General features: G+C 43.1%; 1 protein-coding gene across 3 annotated transcripts in view; it reads right to left on the minus strand.

Moving 5' to 3' along the window:
* FGD5 (FYVE, RhoGEF and PH domain containing 5) overlaps positions 1 to 23,558 on the minus strand; it is a 119,748-nt gene extending 96,190 nt beyond the window's left edge. For 2 of the 3 annotated variants that reach the window (XM_030043952.1, XM_030043951.1), the window contains exons 1-2: positions 22,539 to 22,763; positions 9,526 to 12,472 (exon numbers count right to left, since the gene is read on the minus strand). In XM_030043952.1, the coding sequence (XP_029899812.1) occupies positions 9,526 to 12,472; positions 22,539 to 22,551 (2,960 nt within the window). In that variant the 5' untranslated portion in view covers positions 22,552 to 22,763. Of the gene's footprint in view, positions 1 to 9,525; positions 12,473 to 22,538; positions 22,764 to 23,430 lie in introns of those variants that run through there. The other variant, XM_030043953.2, reaches the window with a different exon arrangement.
* Positions 23,559 to 24,361: the final 803 nt, after the last annotated feature.

Below are 24,361 nucleotides of genomic sequence, written 5' to 3' on the forward strand. Positions count from 1 at the left end.
TCCCCCCACACCTGCATCCCCAGCATGAACCAGGACAAACAGCTCCATAGATATGAGGAAACAGGAGAGTGGTCATGATACCTAAATCCAGATGCCAGTGGTCCAGATACCTAAATCTGGACAATGTATTAAAATCTCTCCTTCAGTATCAATATGACATCACCGATACTGTCCAGAGACACTTCTCAAAGGTGTTTCTTTGAAAAGCTCCACCATCAAAAAGCATTTAATACCTGTCTTTCTGTCCTTTCTGTCTTGGAAAGACAATTCCCCATCCCTCTAATGCCTGACAATACAAGGTGAAGCATGCCTTGTGCCCAGACCTGAACAGCAAGGGGTTATCTCCTGCAGACTGCTCCCTTCTCTGAGCAGCTGGAAGTCCTGCATTAACCGCTATCACCTTCTAACGCCCTGTGGCAATTCAGACAATACTAAAGTAAACAGAAATAAAGACATGACTCATGTCAGAGCTGGCTGTGGCTATTGTCAAGAATTTCAATAGGCTGTGCACAGCCTGGAGTCACGGTATAATACTGGGATCTCTTGCTCTGCAATGAACGTACAAAACTTTCTTTGAGTTTTATGCTGCAAAGTGCAACAACTGATGAAAGCTGCTGAGATTTTATTTTCCATCATGTTCACCAAATCACAAGTGAAAATGTCTCTTTCCCTTCTCTCTAGGCTCAATCCCTGATCCTCCTTCCCTCTTTTACAGCATTTTTATGGGATTTTCTCCCATCTACAAGATCCAGAGAGCAGTACATATTCCACATTGAGATAAAGAAAAGCTATGTATAGATTTATATATGTATAAGTTTTTAAAAATAATTTGTCTCTTTAAAAAACCTCTCACAATGCTTACAATCACCATGTTTCTCCTTGGCTTAATAACTGTCAGCAGAATTCCATACAATAGACCCATACAGGTTTTTAAGGGACCTGAGCCCCATTAGTAGACCACTTCTGTGCTACCTCCACAATTAACATTACCACTAGCCCTGGGAAGCACTTGACCTATAAGAAGGAAATTCTCTCTCTTTTAAAGCTTCTCATCAGTGCTACGGGTGCATGCTAGCTTAGTGTAGGCACAGAGCAGTGATTTATGGGGCAAAGAACAAGGAACTGAACAGCATCTAGGGTTTGTTTCTCTGAGAAAGCAAAAAGGAAAGGATGGGAACATCTTTCCCAAAACAACTACCTGAAATCTAGGCTGAATCTGTAACTCAGGGCTTAATTTTCCTCCTAAGTCCAGATGCCTTAAGAGCCTGCTTTGCCTAGGTTTGTCTCCAGGTCTAGTCTAGAGTTAACTCACTTCTACTCCAAATGTGGGGTAAAATAGCATGAACTAATGTCAGCAGCATTGCTATTATTGTATACAGCAGTAAGCCAAAAGACAGTTTGAACAGTGTTGAAAATGGGTATCTTTTTTGGATATCCTCTGACAGCCATGCATGTACTGAGCAGCTCTAGCTGGGACAAGCAGAAAAACCAAAGCATTAGCTGATTTTATCTTGACAAAATTGTCCTTGAGTTTTACCCTGAACAAGAAATTATGGTAACTGGGTGGCTCTTTGGGATGAGAATAGTATTGATATGGGCAGCACATGGGTAAGCATATTACAGTGCAAAACCTGCTCTTCAGCTAACAAATCATATGGCTTTCTTCTGCCTCTATCTTCTAGAAAATTTCAGAAACATCTGGAAATATGGTACTACTTCTCCTTTCACAAGTCCTCCTTGTGTATGAGGCTCTTTTGCTTCTCTCTTTAGAATTCTCCCCCCTTGTTTGCTCTTTGTTGAGGCAGAAACAACCATAGCCTTATGGTTTCCTTAGGGCCACAGTTCAACTGAATTAATTATCAATAGAAGGGGCAGGTTGCATCTGTATTAAAAGCAATCAGGTGCTTTAGCTGTATGTATTGCTGCTGCTGCATTTATCCAAAGAGTGAAAGGCTTCAGGAGTTTCTAGTGGCCATTCTCTGTGCTCATCTGATGCAATACCACAGCTGTATTTCTCAGAGCTGTTCAAAATGGTGACATTGCTGTTAGGATTCTCCTGCCAGCTGCATACCGGCACACTTCAAATGCTAAACCACTGTCGCACCTGCTTGTGCTACTTGCTCAGACTTTACCAAGAAGCCCTAATCCTTTTCTGATCAGAAATTATATGCTTTGCCAAAGTGATGATTGCTGCTTGCACCCACTCTACCTGCTCCTTTCATTTCATAGAAAGCCTTTGCACTGTAGAACTGCTGCAGGAATCAGGCATCAGGGGACAAACAAGTCCTACACAGACAATAACCTGCCACACCCTGAGGGAGTGCTCCTGGGGAACTTTTGATCTGCAGTAAGTTGCTATATGGGATCAGTAAATGCACAAATTTAAGGACCACTCCTTCCCTGGGACTGGGAGTTCAGCGATAACAGTAAAACTGATGTGCAGCTACAATTAACTGTCTTGAAAAGGCTTTTTGTTCCCTTTCCCCAATGATCTCCCCAAACTTTGGTTGTGTGCTTGGATCTGCAGTGTTAATGTCCCCCGAATAGCAGGGAAAACACAACTTGCAACAAGAATTACTTGGGAAAGCAGCATTGTCAACTGCAGAGGGCACGTCTACCTGCTTTCTCGCTGAAGACACTGAAAAGTCCTTACTTGGTCAACGACCTTTGGTCAAATCACTGTATCTGACTGTTTTACCTCTTGCCATTTGCATTACCTAAATCAGGTCACAAATTGGGACTTCCTTCCAAATGCAATATAAACCCCAAGAGATAGAGTAGCAGGAAGATGTTCTTGCATTTGGCAAGATGCATTCACTGAAACCTGTCAAAAAACTTGATTCCATGCTCAGGAGAGTTGCACACAATATTCCTGACAGAACCACAGGCAAAATCTGCACCCCCAGCATCAGCTCCACTGACTGTCCAAACTTGAATTGTCTATGGAAGAATGACCGTCTGAAGGGCCAAGCTCAGCTATTCATAACTGCATTCAATGTAGCAGGGAATTAGCATCTCTATGTTCATGTTTTAATGACAATAACCTTCCAAGCAGACTGTGTTTTGTATTTAAGGACTTTTGAGTGCTACATAGTTCAGCCATAGACACTGGATGGCATAACCTCTACAATTAATTCTCTAGCATGCAGACTATCTCGTCTTTTACTCTATGCACCTTTTCTTTCTCACCCATTTTCTTACATAGGCTTTTACAAACACACCTATCTGTGACTACAGCACATGGGGTCAGTGATCACTAGAGGGGAGGAAGGTTTTGCCTACTTACCCTCTTATTAAAGGGTAAAAGTCTTTAAAGGAAAAGAATGGTAATGACATTTATTATTAAAAAAGTGCTTTCTCCTTACAAGCAATAGAGATCTGTAGGGCCGGACTCTAAACTCAGCCATCTTCTGTAAAATCCTTTAAAGTCTTTTTGATTGTCTGATTAATATTTGAATGAAAGGGATCTCTAACCAATTGTGAAGAGAGTTCCTAAACTCTTCTAATACCCTTTACAGAAACCTTTCCAGCTCTCTCATACTCTTGGAATGAGTTTAACTGTGTGAATTTGAACTGGCAGTAAACCCACCCTTTTAGAAACAGTTCTGGTTTCTTTTCTAATGGGAGAACAGAGTTGTTTTATGAACCACAGTTACAGCTACATTTTCTTGAATGACAGATTGAATATGTGAGCCACAACCTTACAAAATACTTATCTCCAGAACTTTTTGGCAATGAGGAAAGTATACAAAGGCTATGATCAATGGCAATCATTTGAAGGCGGATGCTCTTACAGGCTTCAGTTGTATCATGCTTGGGGATTAACTCTGTAGTGTGGGTATTATTTGACCTACTTTAGAAGTTAAATTGTTTCAAATGTCTTCACTAATTCAAAGAAAAAGAAAATGGAGGAGGGTGGGGAGAATAAATTGATGAAGAAAATCCAATTGATTCAACTAATTTAAAAAAATGAAGAGGTGGCATCTTCAGCTTCCCCCTGCTTTAATGGGTGCAGCTGCATGCAGGTTTAATTCAGCTCACTCTGCTGGACTTCATAGGAAGAACAGTCCTGAACATTTGCTTCTGCCCTTTTATGCATCAAACTTTCAAGTTGTGCCTCTACTCTGAGCATTAAATAATGGCCTTGCAGGTTAATTGGCACCCTTACTGAGCCTCAGTTCAGCAAGTGCTTGTCTGATTTTTAAACATGTTAGAGATGCAGATAAAGAGTGGAGCTGAATTCCACTTCAGCCTTTGATAAAGAGCTGATGGATTCTTTCAGTAGTTATTCTCAAATCATATCAGGTACATTTATTAACCTCGTGAGTGTTTCTCCCCAAATAAGCATCTCTTTGCATGCTTGCCTGTTTGTCCTTCACTGCAGTATCTGAGCACCTCTGACATGCTGCCACTTTGACAAACCTAGCAGTATTGCTGTATTGGGTTTTCTAAGAACCTTCTTTTTATTTGAAAACTTGCTGGTCTTTTATGTAAATTAAAGCACTGTGAATTTCCTTGAGGTTATATAAATTACATTGATTCACAATTATGACAAAATATATATAATATTCCTGTATATTTCTTTTACTATTTTAAATATGACAACACTGATTGTCCTTTCTTGGTCATTGCTATTTTGGTGTGTGAACTATTTATACTGAAGCTTCCATTACATAATTATCTCTAGATTTTCACTTTATCCTTCATATGCCATGCTTAGATACCACACTGTGCCTTTCTAAGAGTTCGTGATCTATTCTTATATAACATATGTACTTCTCATTAGAAGAAGCAGAGATAGCCAGGAGTGCTGGCCATCTTGTGCTATGTTGGAGGAAATTCACTCTAATGGTTTAAATTTCACCTTAAGCTAAAGGGCATATGAAGGTCTGAGTAGCATGTTACTCAGACCATTTTTAGGCAGAGCATTCATGTTGTAAGATGTTTATTATCCTCAGCTTTTGTTAGGCTTTTTTTTGCATATGTTACAGAAGGGTAGGGAATAGGCAGTCCTACGGACTGTCCCTGGCTTCAGTCTTGGAGCTAATCAGTGACTGATGACCTACAGGAAGCAGAGAGGCATAATTTGATAGAACATAGGTTAATGAATCCAGTGGTGAGGCAAGGGGACAACTAAATACTCACTGGAGGGGGAAGTAACTGCTCATCCACTGCATTTTTCTCCTTTTAAGGGAGGGGGATTTGCGTTCCCTATGGCCCATCAACCATAGGCAGTGGTTCTATTGCTGTCTAACTAGAATATGATTTTGGTATACATTTTGGAATTGGTCTGCGCTGACGTAGTCCTTGTGATCTTGGTGTGGGCCTGGCAGAAGCCCAGACTGATGATGCCTATGCGCAAAGAGGATTGCTTACAAAATTTTTAACATAGCTGCTTACCCATGAGGCATCCTTTCCAATGCTAGCACTTCAGATGCTGGCACTGTTGTATCAGTCTCTAAGCACCTGTGTGTTCCTGCTTCAGTCTGGCCAAATTAAAGGAAACGTATCACTTGTTTGACACACATAAACCACATCTTCTTCCTGACTTTCTACTGAAGACAATTTTCTCTCCATCTTCTTGAAGAAGCACATCCCTTGGGAATAAAACACATTTACAAAGGAATAGGATACTGAAGAGGTGATGAGCTTTCTTGATCGTACTAAAGCTGAGAAGCATCAGATAGGTGCCATATGTCTTGAAAAGCAGTGGAAAGTCGGAGCCTTGGGAGTAATTTACAGGCATGAGACTGCACTTCTAGAGACTTACTAGGAAATACCATGAACCTTGGTGTAATTGCACGGAGCACTGGAATCCCCACACTGGCCCCCAAGAATTCACTTGAGAGTCAAAGTCTGAGCAACTCCTGCTGTTGGTTAAGTACAATAATCAGACTGAGGTTCATCTAGTATGTATCAATGACCATTTTATGTAGAAAGATATAGGAATGTACAGGTAACAGCAACGTGGGCATTTAGCTCATTTCTTAGGAATATTCAACATTGCAGTGGGATTAGCTGCGGAATTGCAGGTGTACTCCTTTTAGTCCTGTCTTCTCCCTATCTTCTTTCCTCTCTGGATTTTGAGCATCTTAGCAGAAAGAAGGATTGAGACTTAGCAAACCTGGTAAATCCAAATTATGGACTCCTAAGTAGAAACCAAAAAGGGGAAATGAAATTCTGAAAACACCCAACCTAAGCCATCTTCCTGACCTTATCTAAACCCTGATAAAAGACTCTCTCCATCTCTCCTAAAAGCACTGGAAGTGATACTGTGGTAGACTATGAAATGAGTGTTTGAGGTATCTGTTTCCCATCCCCTTGAGGTTTATCACACTGCCATATGCATGGCTGATGCTCTGAAGGTCAAGCTGGGTTAGTGAAGCTATTCTTTAAGACATGTGCCAGAATACTTTAATGAAACTGACTTTCATCTGATGAAAGTTTAGCCAGTAACTTTGGTGAAATTGCTCTAACTTACAGCTGTTGAGGGTCAAGGCAATGCTATAGGTTACAGTGTACTGTCTCAGAGGTGGGGCGCAGCTGTCTTGCTTTCAGCCTGAACAATTGGTTTGTGCTGCTTTGCGCTTTGTAGTGCAACTTTTCAGAGAAGAGGGGTGGCTAGAAAGTGACTTTTCAAAAGCAAATGAAAATCGAGTCTGATTCAGGCTATGTGGACTGGAGAAAGATCAGGGGAATTTTGTCCAGTTCCACTTATGTCCCATTATTTCTACACTGTACAGAAGGTTAATGATGATCTATATTGTCATATACCCGAATCAGAGTTTAATTATTAATACCAGATAGCTAAACTTTGGGGATACACAATAACTGCCCTTCAGGGAGCAATATTGCCAGTTCTATTCTGGCAATGGTAATTCTAAGTAAAGATATATTTCTAGAACATTTTCGTTATTGGACTTTTTCTATAAACTTGATTGCTTCTAATTAGAAATTATTGGTTTAAATCTACTCCACATGGTCTTTCCTTTTAAGCAAGAAAATTAAACAGTGAATCTTCTCATCTGTCAATTTCTGTAAGCCCCCCTCCCGCCCTGCTTTTCCCCAATCACACACAGTAGTGGGGTTCCCAGATTATTATAATCTTTTATAGCACTCTCACATTCTGTTCTCTGAAATGTAATAAAAGAGTTGTACATGGCCATTCATAAAAAACGTTGCAATTCCATAAGGTATCAGCAGATGCTAAATTCCAGTGCTCTGCAGGTGAATGCACCAAAGAGAAATTCATGGGCTCAAGTCTCACGTATTGCAAGGGTTTAATCCAACACACTTGTACTCTCAAATGGTTGAAATAAGCCTCAGGATATGAGCAGGCTGTAGTTCAAAGTTATTTTTATCCCTGTGTAGTTGTGGTAGAGCTGTGTTTGATAGGTATTCATATTAGAAAGCTTAAATCCATTGAGAGATATTTTAGGCAGAACTGCTTTAGCAGGAAAAAAAAACATCCATGTCCATACATCATGTATGCATGTGTAAATAGGTTCATGTACGTGTACTTGTACAATTTGCTTTGCTTTATGATTAGACTATACACTGTTTCTCCAAGTATATTATGCCATTGGATGTGTATTACCCATTTACATTTCATCAAAGCTTTTCAGGCATGTCTTTGTCCAAAACATCCTGACAAATACAGCAAATAATAGCTACCTCAGCAGCAATGTATGTATATTGCTGTCTGCCTGGTGCTCTTCCCCTCCACCTCAGTTATCTTGATAAAGGGGTTGTTCAGGAGCCTCGCCTTCATTTTTCCCCCAACAGCAAAAAATGCATGCACAACAAGCAGCAGACTGAAAAATTATGTTCACGCCTTGACCTTGAGACTTCCTGAACCAGTTTGGATTGGCTCTCCCTTTGAAACAACAGGCTTCCACAGGAAGTTCATAAATGGGCCCAAGTCACAGCAATTGACGTAGTTTTAATATTTTTAACTTGGTTCTTCAAGAACTACCTAAAATGGGCGGCGTTTCATGGACACAAAGAACTGGCCAGCTTTTCCAAGAGCAAACGTCAGTGTGCTGGGCGCAATGCAAACCGTTGAAAGCAGTGTGACTAATGGGCCGTCAGGCCCTGCTAACACAGCTTCTGCTGAGCACTACTCTGGGGCTGTGGCTGTGTGCATTGTGAAGCTGCACTGTACTCCACCATGTGCCAGTGTCAGCACCACTGGGCCTCCCAACACTGTAGGCAGCCAACATCTCCAAAGAGCTAAACCACAGGCCTGTGTCCCAGACCCCTCAGCTTCAGGCATGTTTGGATCCACAGCTTAAGCACTGATGCAGTTGCTTTGCCCATGTCATACTCGCCTCCCTCACCCCCACCAATTCTCGCCTCTCTCAGAAAGACAAAGCACTGTACATCATTCTTGTCTTAGAAATGGTTTGCAAGAGGTGTTAAAGTCCTTCTACTTCCCAAGTCTGAAATATTGAAAGAGGTATGTGTGAAATGCCCACGCTTTGTTCCATTCAGAATGATAGGGGAAAGGACCAGAAAAAAAATATGTTGCAAAGAAACAGGAGTATTAAATCTTTAGAAGGAGAATGATGGCTGAAAATGGACATGAAAACCTTGCTTTTAAGATGTTTATCTTTTTCACACAGCTCTAACAAAGTGCAACTGCATTAAAGATACTCCTTTTCATTCATTTGCTTTGCACCTTGTTTTCTTATTACCTGTTTAACATGAACTTAATGGAAAACACTCTTCTTATTTACATCTCTACACTCCACTGATTGTATGCTATAATCTGATGACAGATTCAAATTCAAATTCAAAGGTTTTAAGTGCATTGCTCCTATGTAACTATGAAAAGGACATTTCTTGTTTGCAAATAATCTAATGGAATGGGATGAAAGATTGTTATTAATGTTAGCAATGCATATGATTTCAGACAAAGCTATTTAACTCATTTATAAATCAGTCGCTCTGTCAAAGGGCCATAATGATAGGCTTTAAAACAACTTTTAAAATTAATTGTCTAGTCTGATTAGTTCATGATTTGGGATTTTCTGTCTATACTTAACTGATGTACTTTGCAAGATAAATTATATATATATATTGTTGCTTTGAGAAATTGACAGGAATGAAAAAAGGAAGCAGGACCCCTTCCAGCAAATAGGCTCTCTTTTCATTCAGTCAAGAAGTCAGAAACCTTTCTTACTGAAGAACAAAGCAAGCTCTCCCTGCCCCCCCAAGCCAAAAAAATTAGATCCATTGGATAAACCAAATATTTTTAAATGTTCTTTGGTTTTATCTGTAAACCATAGGATCTAGATCCACTGGACTTGCTAGTATACATTTACAAGGTAAAGAGTTAATTTGGTGTCTTTTTTTTTCACTGATAAAGGCTTATCTTGTATTCTTCCAATCTTTCTTGTAAGCTTTTCCTGAGAGGGGGTATAAGCCAAGCAACATGGAGGATATGCCTATGATACCTAGCAGGGGAGGCCTCGCCTGTTTGGCCAAGGCTAGCAGGTCTTACATAATAATTGATTACAGTACCTTTCTGTTTCCTGGTCTGTGGTTTGCTGCTTGTTCTCAAAGCCAGTGAAGCTGCTCATATCCACATAGCCGTCGTTCTCATTAGCAGCAGATAATGCCCTGCTGGGATCTTCAAAAAACTCAGTAAAAGTTCCTGCTCTGGTGGATCTTCGAGGAGGAATTTGTATGTTTTCATAGTCAGAGCTCATAGCAGGAATGTTCTCATAGTCAGATGTGTCAGCATTGGGAAAAGAAATGGACCTAGGTTTCGTTAATGGAAGTGGCATGAAAGGAGGTCTGGACCGGTCCTCGAAGGACTCCACCCTTGACACACTCCTGCTGAATGACTTAGGCGTTCCTTTTCTTTTACCATCCTTATAGAAAAGAACAGCTGAAGGAGACTCAGATGCACGAAGCTTCCCCACATGCGATTTTAGCTGAGGTGAGCTACTTAGGCTCCGCCTGTCCAGCTCCATCAGCCTTGGAGGCCCATGATAGCTGGACTCTGATGAGGACCTTGAAGAGGAAACATTAACATCTACATGGACTTTACTTTCAGTTTTCTTCTTGAATTTTAGAGTGAGGAACCTCTTAAAGGAAGATTTCTTTTTCTTGGAATACTTATCAGGTGAGTCATTCTCTATCAAAAGTGAAGGGGAACTTTTAGTGATTGGCTTTTTGGTGATGTAGGCAAGTTCAAAAGGAGGTGGTATATCAACAACTGAGGATGGAGTAGATATGCCACATGACGAAAGATGATTTCTCTGGGAAAAACTACCTGAGGAACCATTGACACAAGGCAAAGACAAGTTATCTTCTGTCCTTTTTATTCTACCATCATCCAGTACACAGCCATCACTTTCTTTGTAAACAGAGACAGGCATCTCTCTCCCTTCAACAGAATAAGATCGAGGATATAAAATGAAACGTCTTGACTTGGTTGGTAATGCCCTGTTGGCTTCCATTGGTTTTCCTTCCACTGAAAATAAACTATTGCTTAAATCTTCAGTCCCAGAGCCATTGCGGCAAGACGGTAAATCAGTTTCAGGTCCAGTTTCTTCTGGAACTGTTTCTGGGACATAGCCTGGCATTTTCCCAGAGAGCGACCGTGTTCTAGTGACAATGCTTTTACGATCAATGGGCAGCAAGTTGTTTTCACCATCCATACCTAATTCATCCCTTTTACTGTGATGAGCTCCTAAATCAGTCTGCCCATCATGAGCAATTTCATTTTCTGCAGGAAGCACATAAGGGTCATCTAAGGAATCACTGCTAGTTTCTCTTTCCTCTGATTCTTCAGGCACAATGACCACTTCAGGGACTGCTAGATTTTCATGGAAGACATGTTTGGTCCCACATTCTACATTCATTTTGCCATGCTTACAGACTTCTAACTCTTCCTCAAGTGGGACCTGTTGAGGTGGACTTGGGACACTCTTGCTGAGGCTGTTTGCTTCCACCTCATTGTCTTCAAGTTGCAGCTCAACTGACTTAGAGGTTTCCACAACACTTTCACGATGCTCTTCAACAGTCACATCTTCCAGCTCTGTCTCCATCCCTGGACTACTAGGTAGACTATCAGAGATCACACTGTCTTCATCCAGAGAGGTCCTTTCTGTTTGAAGATTCTCATTTGAATGTTCCATGGGTATTTCCTCACCACATTCATTCTCACAAGGAGCAATTTGACAGCCATCATCCATATTCTCTGCATTCACAGTTTCTTCTTCTCCTTTCCCAGTGTCTTTCCTTGCTTCACAGGCTACCTCTGATGTCTTCTCCTCACCTCGCCTCTCAGTGATCTGGCAGCCATCACTGGCATTTCCTGTGTCTGTATTACTGTGCTCATCTGGGTCTGCTTCCTCCTCTTCAGCTGCTGCTTGATGGATGGACTCTCCTAAACCTTTTTCAGCATTGGGTTCATCTTCACATGGTTCTAAGCCAGGTGCTGTTTCTTCACTGGCCTCACCAGGCAGCATGTCAAGGCTTGCACAGTCATCATTTTCTAACTCCCCTTCCATGTTCAAATCAAGCTCTGCATGTGCACTGTGGTCAGCATCATGTGCTAGACATGCATCTCTCTTTTCTAAAATCTCAGGCAGTTCCTCCTCCTCCTGCCCCGCCTTCTCACAACCTGGGATGGATTCACCTGCGGGTAGTGGCATTACAATGGTATCTTTACAGATATCACCCATTAGTTCCTCATGTCTATTCAAAATGTTATCACCATCAGTCTTAGAATCACCATTGTCCTTAACCAGTTCCAGGTTGTTAGAAGTTTCCTCCTTGTTTTTGGTTTCACTACAATCACCTACAACATCCTCATCTTCATCTACATTCTTGGAAGCATCATTATCTCCATCAGGGGCATCTGAGGACTCCTCACAAAGTGCTTCGGACTGGTCACAGTCTCTGGTTGACTCTTCAGAGTCTGCTTCCACTGGTTCAGCAATATCTGAAGAGTTATGGTGCTCATCTTCAGTGACTTCTTGATTACTGGTATCCTCATCATTAGCAACGTTATCCTCTTCCTTCTCTACCTCTTCTGGAGTTTCCGAGACTTCATTTTCCATAGAGCAGTCTAGGTTCTGATCATGATCATGTTCCAAGTCATTACAGTCTTTGCTGCTCAGCTGAGCTTCAGGAACTACAATGTATTCATTCTCTGCCTCAGATTCTGGGCAATCAGCATTGCATTGGTTTCCTTCATACAGCTCTCCATCAAGACATACCAGTTTCCCATTTGAGCATTTATTTAAGTTATTGTTGGTATGAACACTGGATTTGCCCTCAGTGTCAGCTGAGAATTTTGGCTTGGGAGCAATAGGTGGTTTGGGACCCCTAGACATAGAGTTCGGGCTATGAAGAATGTCAGCCCTTGGCAGTGAAGGAGAAAATTTGGAGACAGCTACTGGAGAAAGATGACCAATAATCTTTGGTTTCGGTGCTAGTGGTGGCTTTGTGACTTCTGGAGAAAAGAGAGAAAAGCCATGTCAGTCATCTTGGATTCTTATTAAAGCCAGCAGAACATACCCTACAGTAGACTTTATCTTAGACCAGTGAATTCTAATGCAGAAGGAGTCTGGCCAATAAAAGGCTCAGCTCTGAGAAGAGAACCGAAGGAGCAAAGCACATGCACTGTGCTTCTATGTGGCACATATATTCTATTCTAGGCAACACGGTTTAAGGTCAAAACTGAACTGAACTAGATGCAGCTCTAGCACACCTGGGGAAAGATGTACAGCTGCAGAGCCAAGGATATATCATACACAGATACCCACAGATGGGTAACACCTCCCACACTCAGAAGTACTAATGACATTAGAGACCTTTTGGTTCTGCCCCAGAAATCTGTTTGCCCTAAGATTAAGTATGAACACTTCGATTCATTGATGCTGAAGTGTTTCACAGCAATGAAAGAAATGCCTTTCAGCCATAGTAGCTGTTCTTATAACACAGTACAAACACTTTGTAGCAATGATTTTAATTTCAATATGTAGTTTGCAGAACTTTAGCACTGAACAAAATTAGTTCTACCAACAGATCAAGGTTTAACTCAACCCAGCCAAACTGAAGTGAACACTTGGTGCCCAGACACACAGTCTTCCCATCTGCCATTACCATGATAACAAAATAACGAAGTTACATTTTGTTTGTCAAACAATATAATCATGAGGGCTAAGATGGTTTGCTAAAAGCTTGGCTAATACTTTACATTAATTATGCAGCTGAGCTATAATGCACTGAATGAAATACTTCAACCCAAAACATGAAGAGAGTTACTGGTTTAAGCTTAAGTTCAGTTTTCAGTGTACAGCTTCTTCAGTCCTTTCTTTAGTCAAAAGATCCTCCATCCTCCTGTAAATGACAGGACCCCTTGCAGGTACAGTCTTCTCTGAACATCAAAATATACTTTTAAAAAGTGTATTATCTTGCAAAATAAGGCCAGTCAGGGTCTCTAAACTATTTCTAGTGGAAGTGCTGACACACGTGTAGGGGAATTCAAGCAAATTGACAATAACCTAGATTGAAGCTATATGAATTAAGTCATATATGGCCATTTTACTCACAGTATAGTTTACACGCCACAGCCATTTCCAGCTGTCTTGGTCCCGAAATTAATATTCTTTAAATAACTAAATGAAATGCTGAAAGGCTGCATAAATAGGCAACAATAGGGATCCTCCCTCATGAGATTTTAGATAAGATGAAATATGTGGTGTGAAGAAGCCAGCACACCAAATGGTTACAGATGGTAATAAGCAAAGAGAAGGGGTTTGCTCTTACTAATGTTTCCTAGCCATCAGTAGGTAATTACATGGTTAATCAATCAGAAATCTCTAATTCTTTTTATAATTTTGATTAACACATTTTAGTGGAAAAAGGGGAGCTCTCCATTGTAAGAAAAAGCACAGGACAAACTATCTCACCATGAGAGAGACAGGAACAATTTTTTATGCAAAATCTTCATGCCCTACACACAGGAAACAAGGCAACAGCGTCTCAAGAGACACCATTTGGGACATGAGTCCTATGCGAAACTCTATCCTAAATCACGGTATAAGTTTCAGGAAGTGTAGCTACTGTGCTGTTATATTTTGAGTATTTTGGAATGCAGACTTTTGACATGTGGAAGTGAAGACAATTAAAATTCAGCTGTGCACCACACTGAGAAAAAAGTAATCCTGAATGCAAACTGCTTAAAAATGATTCTCTGATTGTTCTGATATTTGGTGTCACAGTACTTTTCTTATTGTTATCTTAGTCCAACTGGAGTAATTTGTATTGAACTAATACTGGCATATTTGGTTAGACTCTGGGATATATAAAAGATTGTTCCTTCGGATCTTCTTAACCTTGCTGAAATTTCTCCCAATACTTAGATAGATGCTGACAATTCGGCATTCTGATGTAGTCAGAAAACAGTCTTTCTAGAATTATGAGACACCAAAGAGATTTCATCTAAGTTCAAAACTGAGTCAGTGGTCTCAGCTCAGCCCAGAAGGAATGAAAAGTCTTTTCTAATCAGGCACCTTATTGCATATACTGATTAAGAATTATTCTGTATCTGGGGTTTTATCCGATCCAGCTTCATGTGTGGGAGGCTTAAAACAACTTGTGGAAAAGGAGGGAGAGAGAACTGCATATTCACCACTCTCCAGTACTGTAGTGTGTACTCATGTTTCACAGTATCCACTGCTGCTTTGAGCTGCAGGGCATCTGTCTAATTACTGAAATCACAGAATGGGTAGCTAATCTTTCCCTACAGATTATTTTGGAAACGTTATGTGCCAAACACTTACTTCACCGTTGCTGAAGTACCATCACTTCTGTTGCAGCCAGCAGCAAGTCTGCAGCAGTTGAAGGCTGCAGAGTGCTGACAATTGCCAGTTAAAAACAGGGAGGGAATAGAAGCGGGTTGAGTATCTCAAAAGCCTGGCTCCCCAGGGAGATCTACCTTTTGCATTTTTAAATCAGTTGTTGCAATGACTGAACACTCCAAACTAAATTTCTGGTAGCAAAATGCATGAAATTCTTATTAGCTAAAACTGAGTCCTCACACCTTTCCCAACAGAAATCAGTAATGGACCACTTACCACCATAATGAGGCATTTTTAGGGCTAACTCCAAGAAAGAAACATCACTTTGGAGGTACTATGCCACTTCCTGCAGTGTCTGGCTTTTCCTAGGAATGTCTATCCAAGAGTAGGACACAAATATATCTACTCCATTCCTGGGATGTGACAAGGCTTGAGCACAGTCTCTGCATTCTCATCCTTGTCCTTGTCAGACATGGTGTCTGTACTGAAACACTGAGTAATGAGAAAAAGACTGGACTGTAGAGAATGCCAGGATCTCCCAAGCTTTGTCACATAAACAAATCTGAAATAAAATAATGTAATGAATTCATTTCCTTTATGTAAAATAACCATGCATACATCAAGTTAAAAAAAAAAAAAAAAGCTTAAACACAGTTACCCACTTTCTCTCCAGTGATAATTTTCTACAGCAAAAGGAATCAAGTAATCTTGAGTTTTTCCTTCTGCTACCTTCAGTAACATTGCTAGTGGAAGAGAACTTACAGTAATGGACCCTGTTCATAGTATGGTAATAATAGGCAATGTGATAGCCTACTCTTACGCACTTGTGCCAGCTACTGGTCACAACTGATTCCTTCCATAGTTTTTTTCTAACTGCTCTGTGTGTTGATCTTGCCTTTCACGAGGCTCTTTAAACAATTATTTTCCTTTTTTGGGGGGGGGGGGGGAGGTAGTGGGAGGAGTACAAGTGTTTGTTTAAAAAATAACCTGAACAATTGCTGAAAAGAAAGCACTGCTGTTTGCCTTTTATCACAACAATTTCATTCTGCTTCAATTTCTGCTTCCTTTGCTGTCTGGGCCACTTGAAAATTTCTGGCTGTAACTTCTAAATGGACACAAAACAACATTGCACCATAAGGAATGTGTATGTTCACAAATAATTGTGCATGTTTATTTTAGGATGTGTTTTATGTTGGAGGGAGACACACCCACCTTGTGCTTAAAAGGAAACTCTTGGGGAATAGGAATTTCTTTAGCCTGCTCCTCCCCTTATTGTTCAATGCTTCCTTGTACTGACAAGGACCGCTTCCTCTCCTTACCCACCTTCCTTCAGGCAAACCTGCATTTCAGCATGGTTTCATTCCTGCCGTGGCCCATATGAAATTACACTACTCTCCTCCCCTCCAAGTTTCTAAGCAGTGAACAGTAGCCTAGCAGCTCTCCTGGAATGGCAATCAACCCATATGGCCTCCACTGTTCAAGTGTTTCTTTGAAACAATAAACATTTTGTAGTGAGGTATTGCCTGAAACACTGCAACTACCTACTTTAAAAAGTTCTCCCGATTTAGGAATTAGCCTAGAATTTAATTAAGGCTTACAAGGGACCATGTCTACCAATACCACTACCCCCCATCAAGCAGCTGGTTTTGGGGTGAAGACCTAATTAAACATGGAGGTTTCACATTTGCAGGGATATTTGTAGACATGTCCCAGGCCCGTGGTCTTTGATGGTCGCCCAAGAAACGACTTAGCTCCACAGTGCAGATACTAGTTCCAGCCTTGACTGGTGCCATAATCCAGTTCAGGCATCTCTTAAGATGCTGAAAGTAGCTTTTTCTGACGAACAAACTTTTGTGGACCTGTGTTTTCTTCATGCCTTTGGCATTAATTCTATGCTGAAATGGGAGAGCCATTAAGGACAGAGGACAGAAATGCACTGCATAGTTCAGGGACCTGCAAAGCTTTTGGATGGAAGTGACAACCCAGGTGGAGGGACCACATTGCAACAGTAGGATGAGACTGCACCAAACCTAGAATCCCAGTGGAAACCAATGAACACAAGTCCTGTCTGGCACTGCTTCTGCCCAGGAAGAAGGGATTGAAATTCACAATGGAAAAACAGGAGGTAGAGGGAGAATGTCCAGACAAGGGCATCAGAAAGTCTCATTCAGCTCTGATCAGGAGCTGTATAATTTCACTCAGCTGTATCAGAATAAAGTTAAAACTTGTCTTCTATAGGGCTTTGGTCTGAAGTCAGCAAAAGGTGGACTATATACCTTAGTATCATCCTTATCATATTCCTGTAATGAATTGCTCACTTTTAAAATAAAGCCCTTATTTCCAGTTAGTGCTGCCTGGCTTCTATCTCCAGCAGTTGTTATTGTTTCTTCCACTGGATTAAAGACCCTTTTATTATTCAGTATTTCTCTAGGGAAGACATATACTTCCCTACAGCTATGTCCTGGTACATTCTTATTTTTGGTAAACTGAACAAATGAAGTCATTATTGCAGTTGGACAATTTCGCCTTTCCTGAAGTCTTTTCTTTTGGATTTTTTCTGAACCTTTTCCAATTTTCCAATAGCCCCTATAAAATACATGGGGCAGAGCTATGGGAAGAATTCCACAGTGGATACTGATAATGCTGTCTACAGAGTTCAGTACTTTCTTAGACCCAGTTCTCACTATTCTCCATTAGCTTGTTACTGTATCAGGTTGACTTGCTTGTCCATTATTACCTCTAAGCTGTTCACAACACTGTGTGGCCTGTTCATTGTCTCTACACTGATAACTTTATAATATGACTTAAGTGTAATTTGTTTGAATGGATCCAACTTAATGATCCAAATATAACTGCCCTGCCTACTTTGTTAATTACCCTTTCACCAATCTTTACATCATAAAGTGAACTTTGGCATCTGATACTTTTCTATTTGCTTTCCTACCAAGGAAAACATTGGACAGTATCAACATAATCCTGGTCCCAGCACTATGCATACCACCATTTGATAACGTTACAGAGATAACTACCACAGAGATTCGCTGCCAGTTAGCCAGTCGTCTGTCTAATTAACCCAGACTTTAATTCTGTTATCTAAATGCTTTTCTCTTAAATCAGAATGCGCTACTAAAATACTACACAAACATCAATGTAACTCTTTGCATCTATACAGTTGCCTTTATCAAGCAAATCTGTAACTTCTTCCAAAGACTGGGATCAAATTCCCCATTTGAGGCAAGCAAAGTCCCACTATTGAGGAAATGAGAGTAAGCAACCTTAAGAATAGCAGTAAATGTAGGAATTCATTTACATGTCACTTGTCGAAACACTTATTATAGACATAAAAATTATTTGGACCAGGAAGGATAGAAGTTATTTCATGGTAGCATTTCTATGTTATGACCTAGGCAACAACATGAAACAACAAAGAACCTATCCTATACCAGCAGCCATCATGCTCATGCTCCCTCTCACATCACAGCATGACAGTGCTGTCTAAGAGCTCATACCATTGACAAAAGCCATGTGTGTCAAGTGCTGCACAAACCCAGAAACTCATGGAAACAGTGTGACTGCACTGTACAGTCATAGGTAGACGTTTCCACACCTCAGCTACCAAAACGACACCAAGTTCTTACAAAGCAGGACAGAGAGGAAATTCTGTACCTGTGTCTATTGCAGCTTGTCCAATACATGGGTTTATATTTTGACCATGGTGCTTACTCCTTAAAGAAATTGTTCTGAGAGAATGGTAGACAGAGCTTCCTATCAAAATAACACATGGAGCTTCACTGTAAGTGAAAAGGACAGCTCTTCTTTGCAGATGAAGAGCTGGTTTTGGACCTGGCCAGAACATGGGCACCAACCACTATAGTAATGCTGCCAGGAATGTAAGGCAAGCCAAGCAGAGAGTCTCCTAAAACTCATTTATTACATTTTCAGTACAGGAAGCTGTAGGTTCCAACCTGTAATTACAATTCTGCCAGCTGTCCAAGTCAGACAGTGAGGGTGTGTTTAAGCTATGTAGATAAGCCATTTTAATGTCATTCTGAATTAAGTACCAAGCATAAGCTGTATAACATGCTTCAATATGTTGGAGATTAAATAGATGAGGTAGCATAATTTACAAAGAAAGTATAATCCCTTTGAGGGGTTCAACTCGTAAAACACCAGTGCTGTCACTGGTAGGACCTCAGGATGTACTGTAAATAACTGAGATGTCATTAATTTTGCAATATTCGCTGCGATAGTAGTTCTCTTTGTTTTGCAGCATGTAAATGCATCACTTCACACTGTCATAGAAAAGTCTGAAATGACAAAAGTTACATAAGAAATGAAAACAGTTGCATGGGAGTCACTTGAAATGGAAAAGGTAATTAGACTAGGATTTTCTAATGACGTAGGAGTACAAGTCTTCCTTTCAAATGGGACCTCAGTCCAGATTAGGTATCAGCTCCCACTTTGACTTGAACAGGAATCAGATACTTAAGTGTCTTCTGAGAATTGGGGTTTTAGGCACTTGAGAGCTGAGGTCCTGTTCAAAACCAGCAGGTCATTGGCTCCTAAATGCCTCAGACATTTATGAAAATGGTATTTCAGCTTCTGCATAAGTCTGATACTTTTGGAAAACATCTATCCTCTCTTATCAGTATATGTTCTTCAAATGTGTCATCAAAAGCACTCTGTATATAGCAAGAAGCCTCCACTAGTGTGAAGACAGACCTATAGTCACTAGTAACTATCGCATGGGAATTTTGTCTTCTTACAAATCTTAATTGAAATATTAACAGCTGGGCTGTCAGAGCACATCCCACTCTGCAGAAATAAAATGCTGTTCTGTACAGTTACTGGAATCCATCCTCTATGATTAGATCAATGCATGTGACTCTGGGATATCAGATCAATAGCTTACAAATTTCTCTTACTATATAACTTTATTGCAGCCATCTGTAAATGTAATACAACAGCATAACATCCCACAGAGAAACACTGCTGGGGAAGGGGAAAAATCTAAAGACAATATAAGCAGAAAAAGATGAATTTCAACACCCAAAATATCTTGATCCTGAAAATTCTCCAGCGTTTTCACTGTCTCTAGCAGACTGTACATACAAATCTAGTAGGGCTGGAGGGCCTGACTATGAAAAACCACGTGTACATGACAATTAAATAATCTTGGTTTTAAACTACTGGCATATATTTCTTTTTATGTAACTGTAAGTGTTTGTGATGTTTCCAATTTGGCTGTGATTTCACAACAGGAAGTTCACACTGCAGCAGACAGCTTATATTCACCTGTTGTTTCATATATTGCTTCCTAGAAGCCAAAGAAGATGTCAGTTAAAATTCTCTGACAGGTACATATGGCAGCTTTTCCTATATCACTTTCAGTAGCAGCTGAAAGAATATATAGTCTGCTTACACCTCTGAACAATCTGGAGTCTAACATCTGTACATTCTTCCTATGGGCAGCATCATTTCAGCACCTGGCAAACAAATCAATACTTAGAGGCTGGAAGGTCCCATGTATGAGACTGGGAGATGGGGGACTGCCTCTTGTCTCTTACCACAGATTTCCTGTGACCTTGGGTGGATTGCTTCATCTTTCTTGTCATATCAGTTCTACATCTCTGAGGATAATCCATATCTCCCTTCCTGTTTTCTGTCTGTCGTTATTTTAACTTCTGTGGGATCAAGGCTGCCATATATGCCTGCACATACAACTGGGCTGACTGGTGCTATGTATTACTTACTGTAATACAAAGATTGCTAATGCTGTTCCCTGACTTGTGCCAGTTAATAAATACCCCTCTCCTTCAGCTTCAGTAGGAAGTTCTGCTTTGCACTGGTGGGAGAGACATTCCTTGCATTGTGTGAATGTACAAAACAAAGGCTGAGAAGGGATATGAGCACTCTATAAATACAACCTGGAGGTAAACACCAGAGGAGGAAAAGAACTATTTTTAAGCAAAAGGACAATGTAATCACAAGAATAAATGGCGATGAATCTGGTTGAGAAACTAGAAGAACTAGCAATCGTAAAAGGTTCTCAGTTTTGTGAGAGGAATAGCAGGAGAGCTACCTAAAAAGTTTTTGTTTAAGATATAATTTGATTAATTAATAAAAGGAGTAATATGACCATGAGGTCTGTAACAACAGGTACTGCTTTTGGTAATGAAGGTAGTCCCATTCAGTCCTACATTCCTGAAAAAGAAAACTGCTAATAAAATGTGAGTCTTTACAAATGGATAAATCTGATATTCCTTACACTGCACTTCCACTGACAACAGGATCAGATTAGAGCCGGTCTGTTTTAAATAGCAGAGAGATGAAGAAAGAGAGCTTGGAGCATCATGGCTAAAGCAATTTTTGGCTGGCTCACTTAACTTTCAAATGAGTTTATCTCCTGGGAGGGACAGAGTCCGGTCCAGACAGGATCAGAAAATAGAATGGAAGTGTCACCACTTTTGGGGTAGGAGAGTGTCTTACTCCCCACTCTAAGGGGAAAGAGAACCTCTTGCTTTAAACTCAGAGGAGTGGTATGACATGCTGATACAACAGCAGAGGGCTGGGTTTGACCTAAAAGATCTTTTCCAATCCTATGTTCCTGTGCTTTGGCAAACAATGATTCACAGTTTTCCAACACATGATTGTTGTAGGGCAAGGTATCTAGCGGTGAAATCTCTGGGCTTCAGGATGTACCCATGCAAGTCAGGTGCCCAGCAACATTCACCTTCTGGAACAAGGAAACACAGTGGAAAATTTTGGGGCTAACACAAAGGGACTGTTCCTCTTTAATTCTAGATGCAGCATTAGATTTTTCTAAGTAACTCCAGAGTTAGTAATAATTATTTCCTGGATTGTTATGGTTTTTTACACACATGCCTCACCCCTGAAAATCAGAAAGTGTTGGTGGAGAATTTAAAGTTTGCCCCAATTTTCCAGTGACTTCTTTTACTGTTTAACTGTTGAACATCTTGTCTTTAATATCTGTTCCCTTCTCATCCTGTCTCTTTGACCTTCCCAGCTGACATCAAGGAAAAACTCTGGGAAGTTAACAGAAGGAAGGAGGAAGGCTTTGGGCTTGCCTTGGAGAGAAAATTCAGCAAAACCCATTACCTCCCCCCAAACCACACTTTCGGAAAGAAAGTCACAGCAAAATTCCCGGGGGGCTTTGCGAAGGGTTGAGCGTGTCCGAGGGCAGAGCAGGTACAGAGCCGCGTCCCTCCGCAGGCGCAGCCCTCCCGATCTCCCAGGGCGGTTGTCCCCGGAACGCCCCGCCTCGCCCGGGCTTGCTGCTTGTCCCGATCCCGGCGGGGCGAGCGACGGGGCATGGACAGCCCCGGGGTGCGCGATGCCCCGCGGGGAGCCAGTGAGCACCTGCCGGGGCGGGGAGAAGTGCCGGGCCAGCCCTGGACGGAGGGTGCCTGGAGGAGAGCGCCAGCCCCGGTGGCACGGCCCAGGAGCTGCCGGCCCCGCAGGAGGGATGCCGGGGCGGCGGGGGTGCAAGCCCGGGAGGAGCAGTGCGCGGACGGAGGGTTCGGGGGGGGGGGGGGGTGCCATCCCGGTGGTATCGGCCCCGGAGGCGGGGTGTGCCGGCCCGAGGGAAGGAGGGTGCCGGTACCGGAGGAAGGAAGCCCGCCCGGCGCTTGCCGGCCCCAGGGAAAAGACGTCCGGAGGCGGAGAGCCATCCCGGCGGGCCCGCGCGCTTACCGGCGTTGCTCATCTTCCACCGCAACTTCGCTTGCTGGCTGCCCCGGGCGCTCAGAGCATGGTCCCGGGGGGCCGCCGCCGCCGCCTTCGCCCCGCGCGGACGCGCCCGGCCCTACAGCCCCTCCGGGGGCATGGGAGCGCAGGCGGGGCAGCCGGACCCGGAGCGGCGGGCTGGGCAGGCGGCGGTGCCGGCTCGGGGGCGGTCAGCGCTCGGCGCGCCTCCGCCCTGCCCCGCGCGCGGCCCGTCGGGGGGCGGTGGCGGCGGCCGGCGCCGGGGCCCCGCACGGCCGGCGGCGCGCTGGGCTGGGCCGGGCGGGGCCGGGCCGGGCTGGGCTGGGCAGGGCGCGCCGGCTCCGCGCAGGCATCCCCCGCCGCCGAGCGCGCCCGCTGGCTCGGGCGGGGGGCGGGGGGGGCGAGGGACGCGGCACGGATGCCCAAGGGCGCGAACATTTAAAGGCGCGGCGGGTCGCCCTGTCCTTCGTCCCCCTTTCGCGTGCCCCGCTCCTTGTCCGCCGCCCTTGGCCCCTCTTTGCACCCTCCTTCGTCCCACTCCCTCCATTCCCCCTCCCGCCTTCTCCCCTCCCTCCCTATCCCTTCCATCCCCCCTCCCTCCTTCCATCCCCTCCATCCATCCTTTTCCCCCTCTTCATCCTTTTCCTCCCGTCCATCTTTCCCTCCTCTCCAGCCTTTCCCCCCCTCCATCCATCCTCCTCAATCCATTCATCCCCACCTCCTCCTCCCCCCACACCCGCTCCATTCTCCCGTGAGACATGACCGCCCGAGCCTAGGAACCCCCAGGGACTGAGGCTCGGGGAAGCCCCCCCCAGCACCGCCCCGCCTCGCCTCGGGCGTTTTCCCCTGGCCCGGAGCATCCCTGCGTAGCCGACAGCACCTGCTGCTGGAAGCGGTGTCTGAGTGCAGGGAAGTCACGGACGGTCTCTCGCGTACAAAACACGCTTGCTCAGAGCAGTTTCAGACAGCTCCAGACTGCTGTCTTTTCCCCTCTCCCATAAACTCGCTCCTGGCTCAATGAAGTTAACGCAGGCATCCTGTGGCTGGGCCCTTCTCCCCGTTTTCGGACTGGCAGCAGCACTAACCCCCAGACAAGGGTTGGATCGCCCTCTTCCTCTCAATGGAGGCATAATATAGCCCTGCTACCTTTCCCGGTGGAGCTGGTATTGCCCACCACAACTTTGCAAATTTCCTCCCCTGGCAAAGAAACCCCAGGAGGGCTGAGCTGACCCCAAGGGTCGCTTCCCTAGTCAGGGAGGGGCCATTCCTCCCCAGGCCAGGACAGCTGCTCGCAGCCATCCCAGAGCCCTGAATGCCAGCAAGCTGGGGAGGGGAAGAAGCAGCACATTGTACCTGCCCAGTGTCCAGGCCAGGATGTATGTGAAGCAGTCAGGTCCTGCTTTGACATTTTGAATCCCACAGAAATCAGGACTATTGCTAACACCATCCAGAGCAACTTAATTTTAGATGCTGTTAGTTCTGCTTTTGCAAAGTACCTAATAACTAACATCATCCTGCTGGCAGATGCTCTGTAGTATAGTCAAAGCTCTTTTTCCTGACCTTTCAATGCTGTCACACTGTGACTGATGGGGTGTAGAGTGCCTTGCACATTAGTGCACAGATCTCTGAAGAGAAAAAGCAAGCAGTGAACGAAATGGGAATTCAGCCCTTCTTTCTGTGGGCTTGAGTCTCTCCCACTGAGGCTGGTATCCAGGAATGCCAGGTTCTGGTTCTCTAGGGGACCCTGGTTGTATCATTACACCTCTATGCAAGCATTTGCAATCCTGTATGGTTTTGGAAATGCATAAATT

This window comes from Aquila chrysaetos, chromosome 20, assembly GCF_900496995.4.
Source record: "Aquila chrysaetos chrysaetos chromosome 20, bAquChr1.4, whole genome shotgun sequence".
Lineage (NCBI taxonomy): Eukaryota > Metazoa > Chordata > Aves > Accipitriformes > Accipitridae > Aquila > Aquila chrysaetos.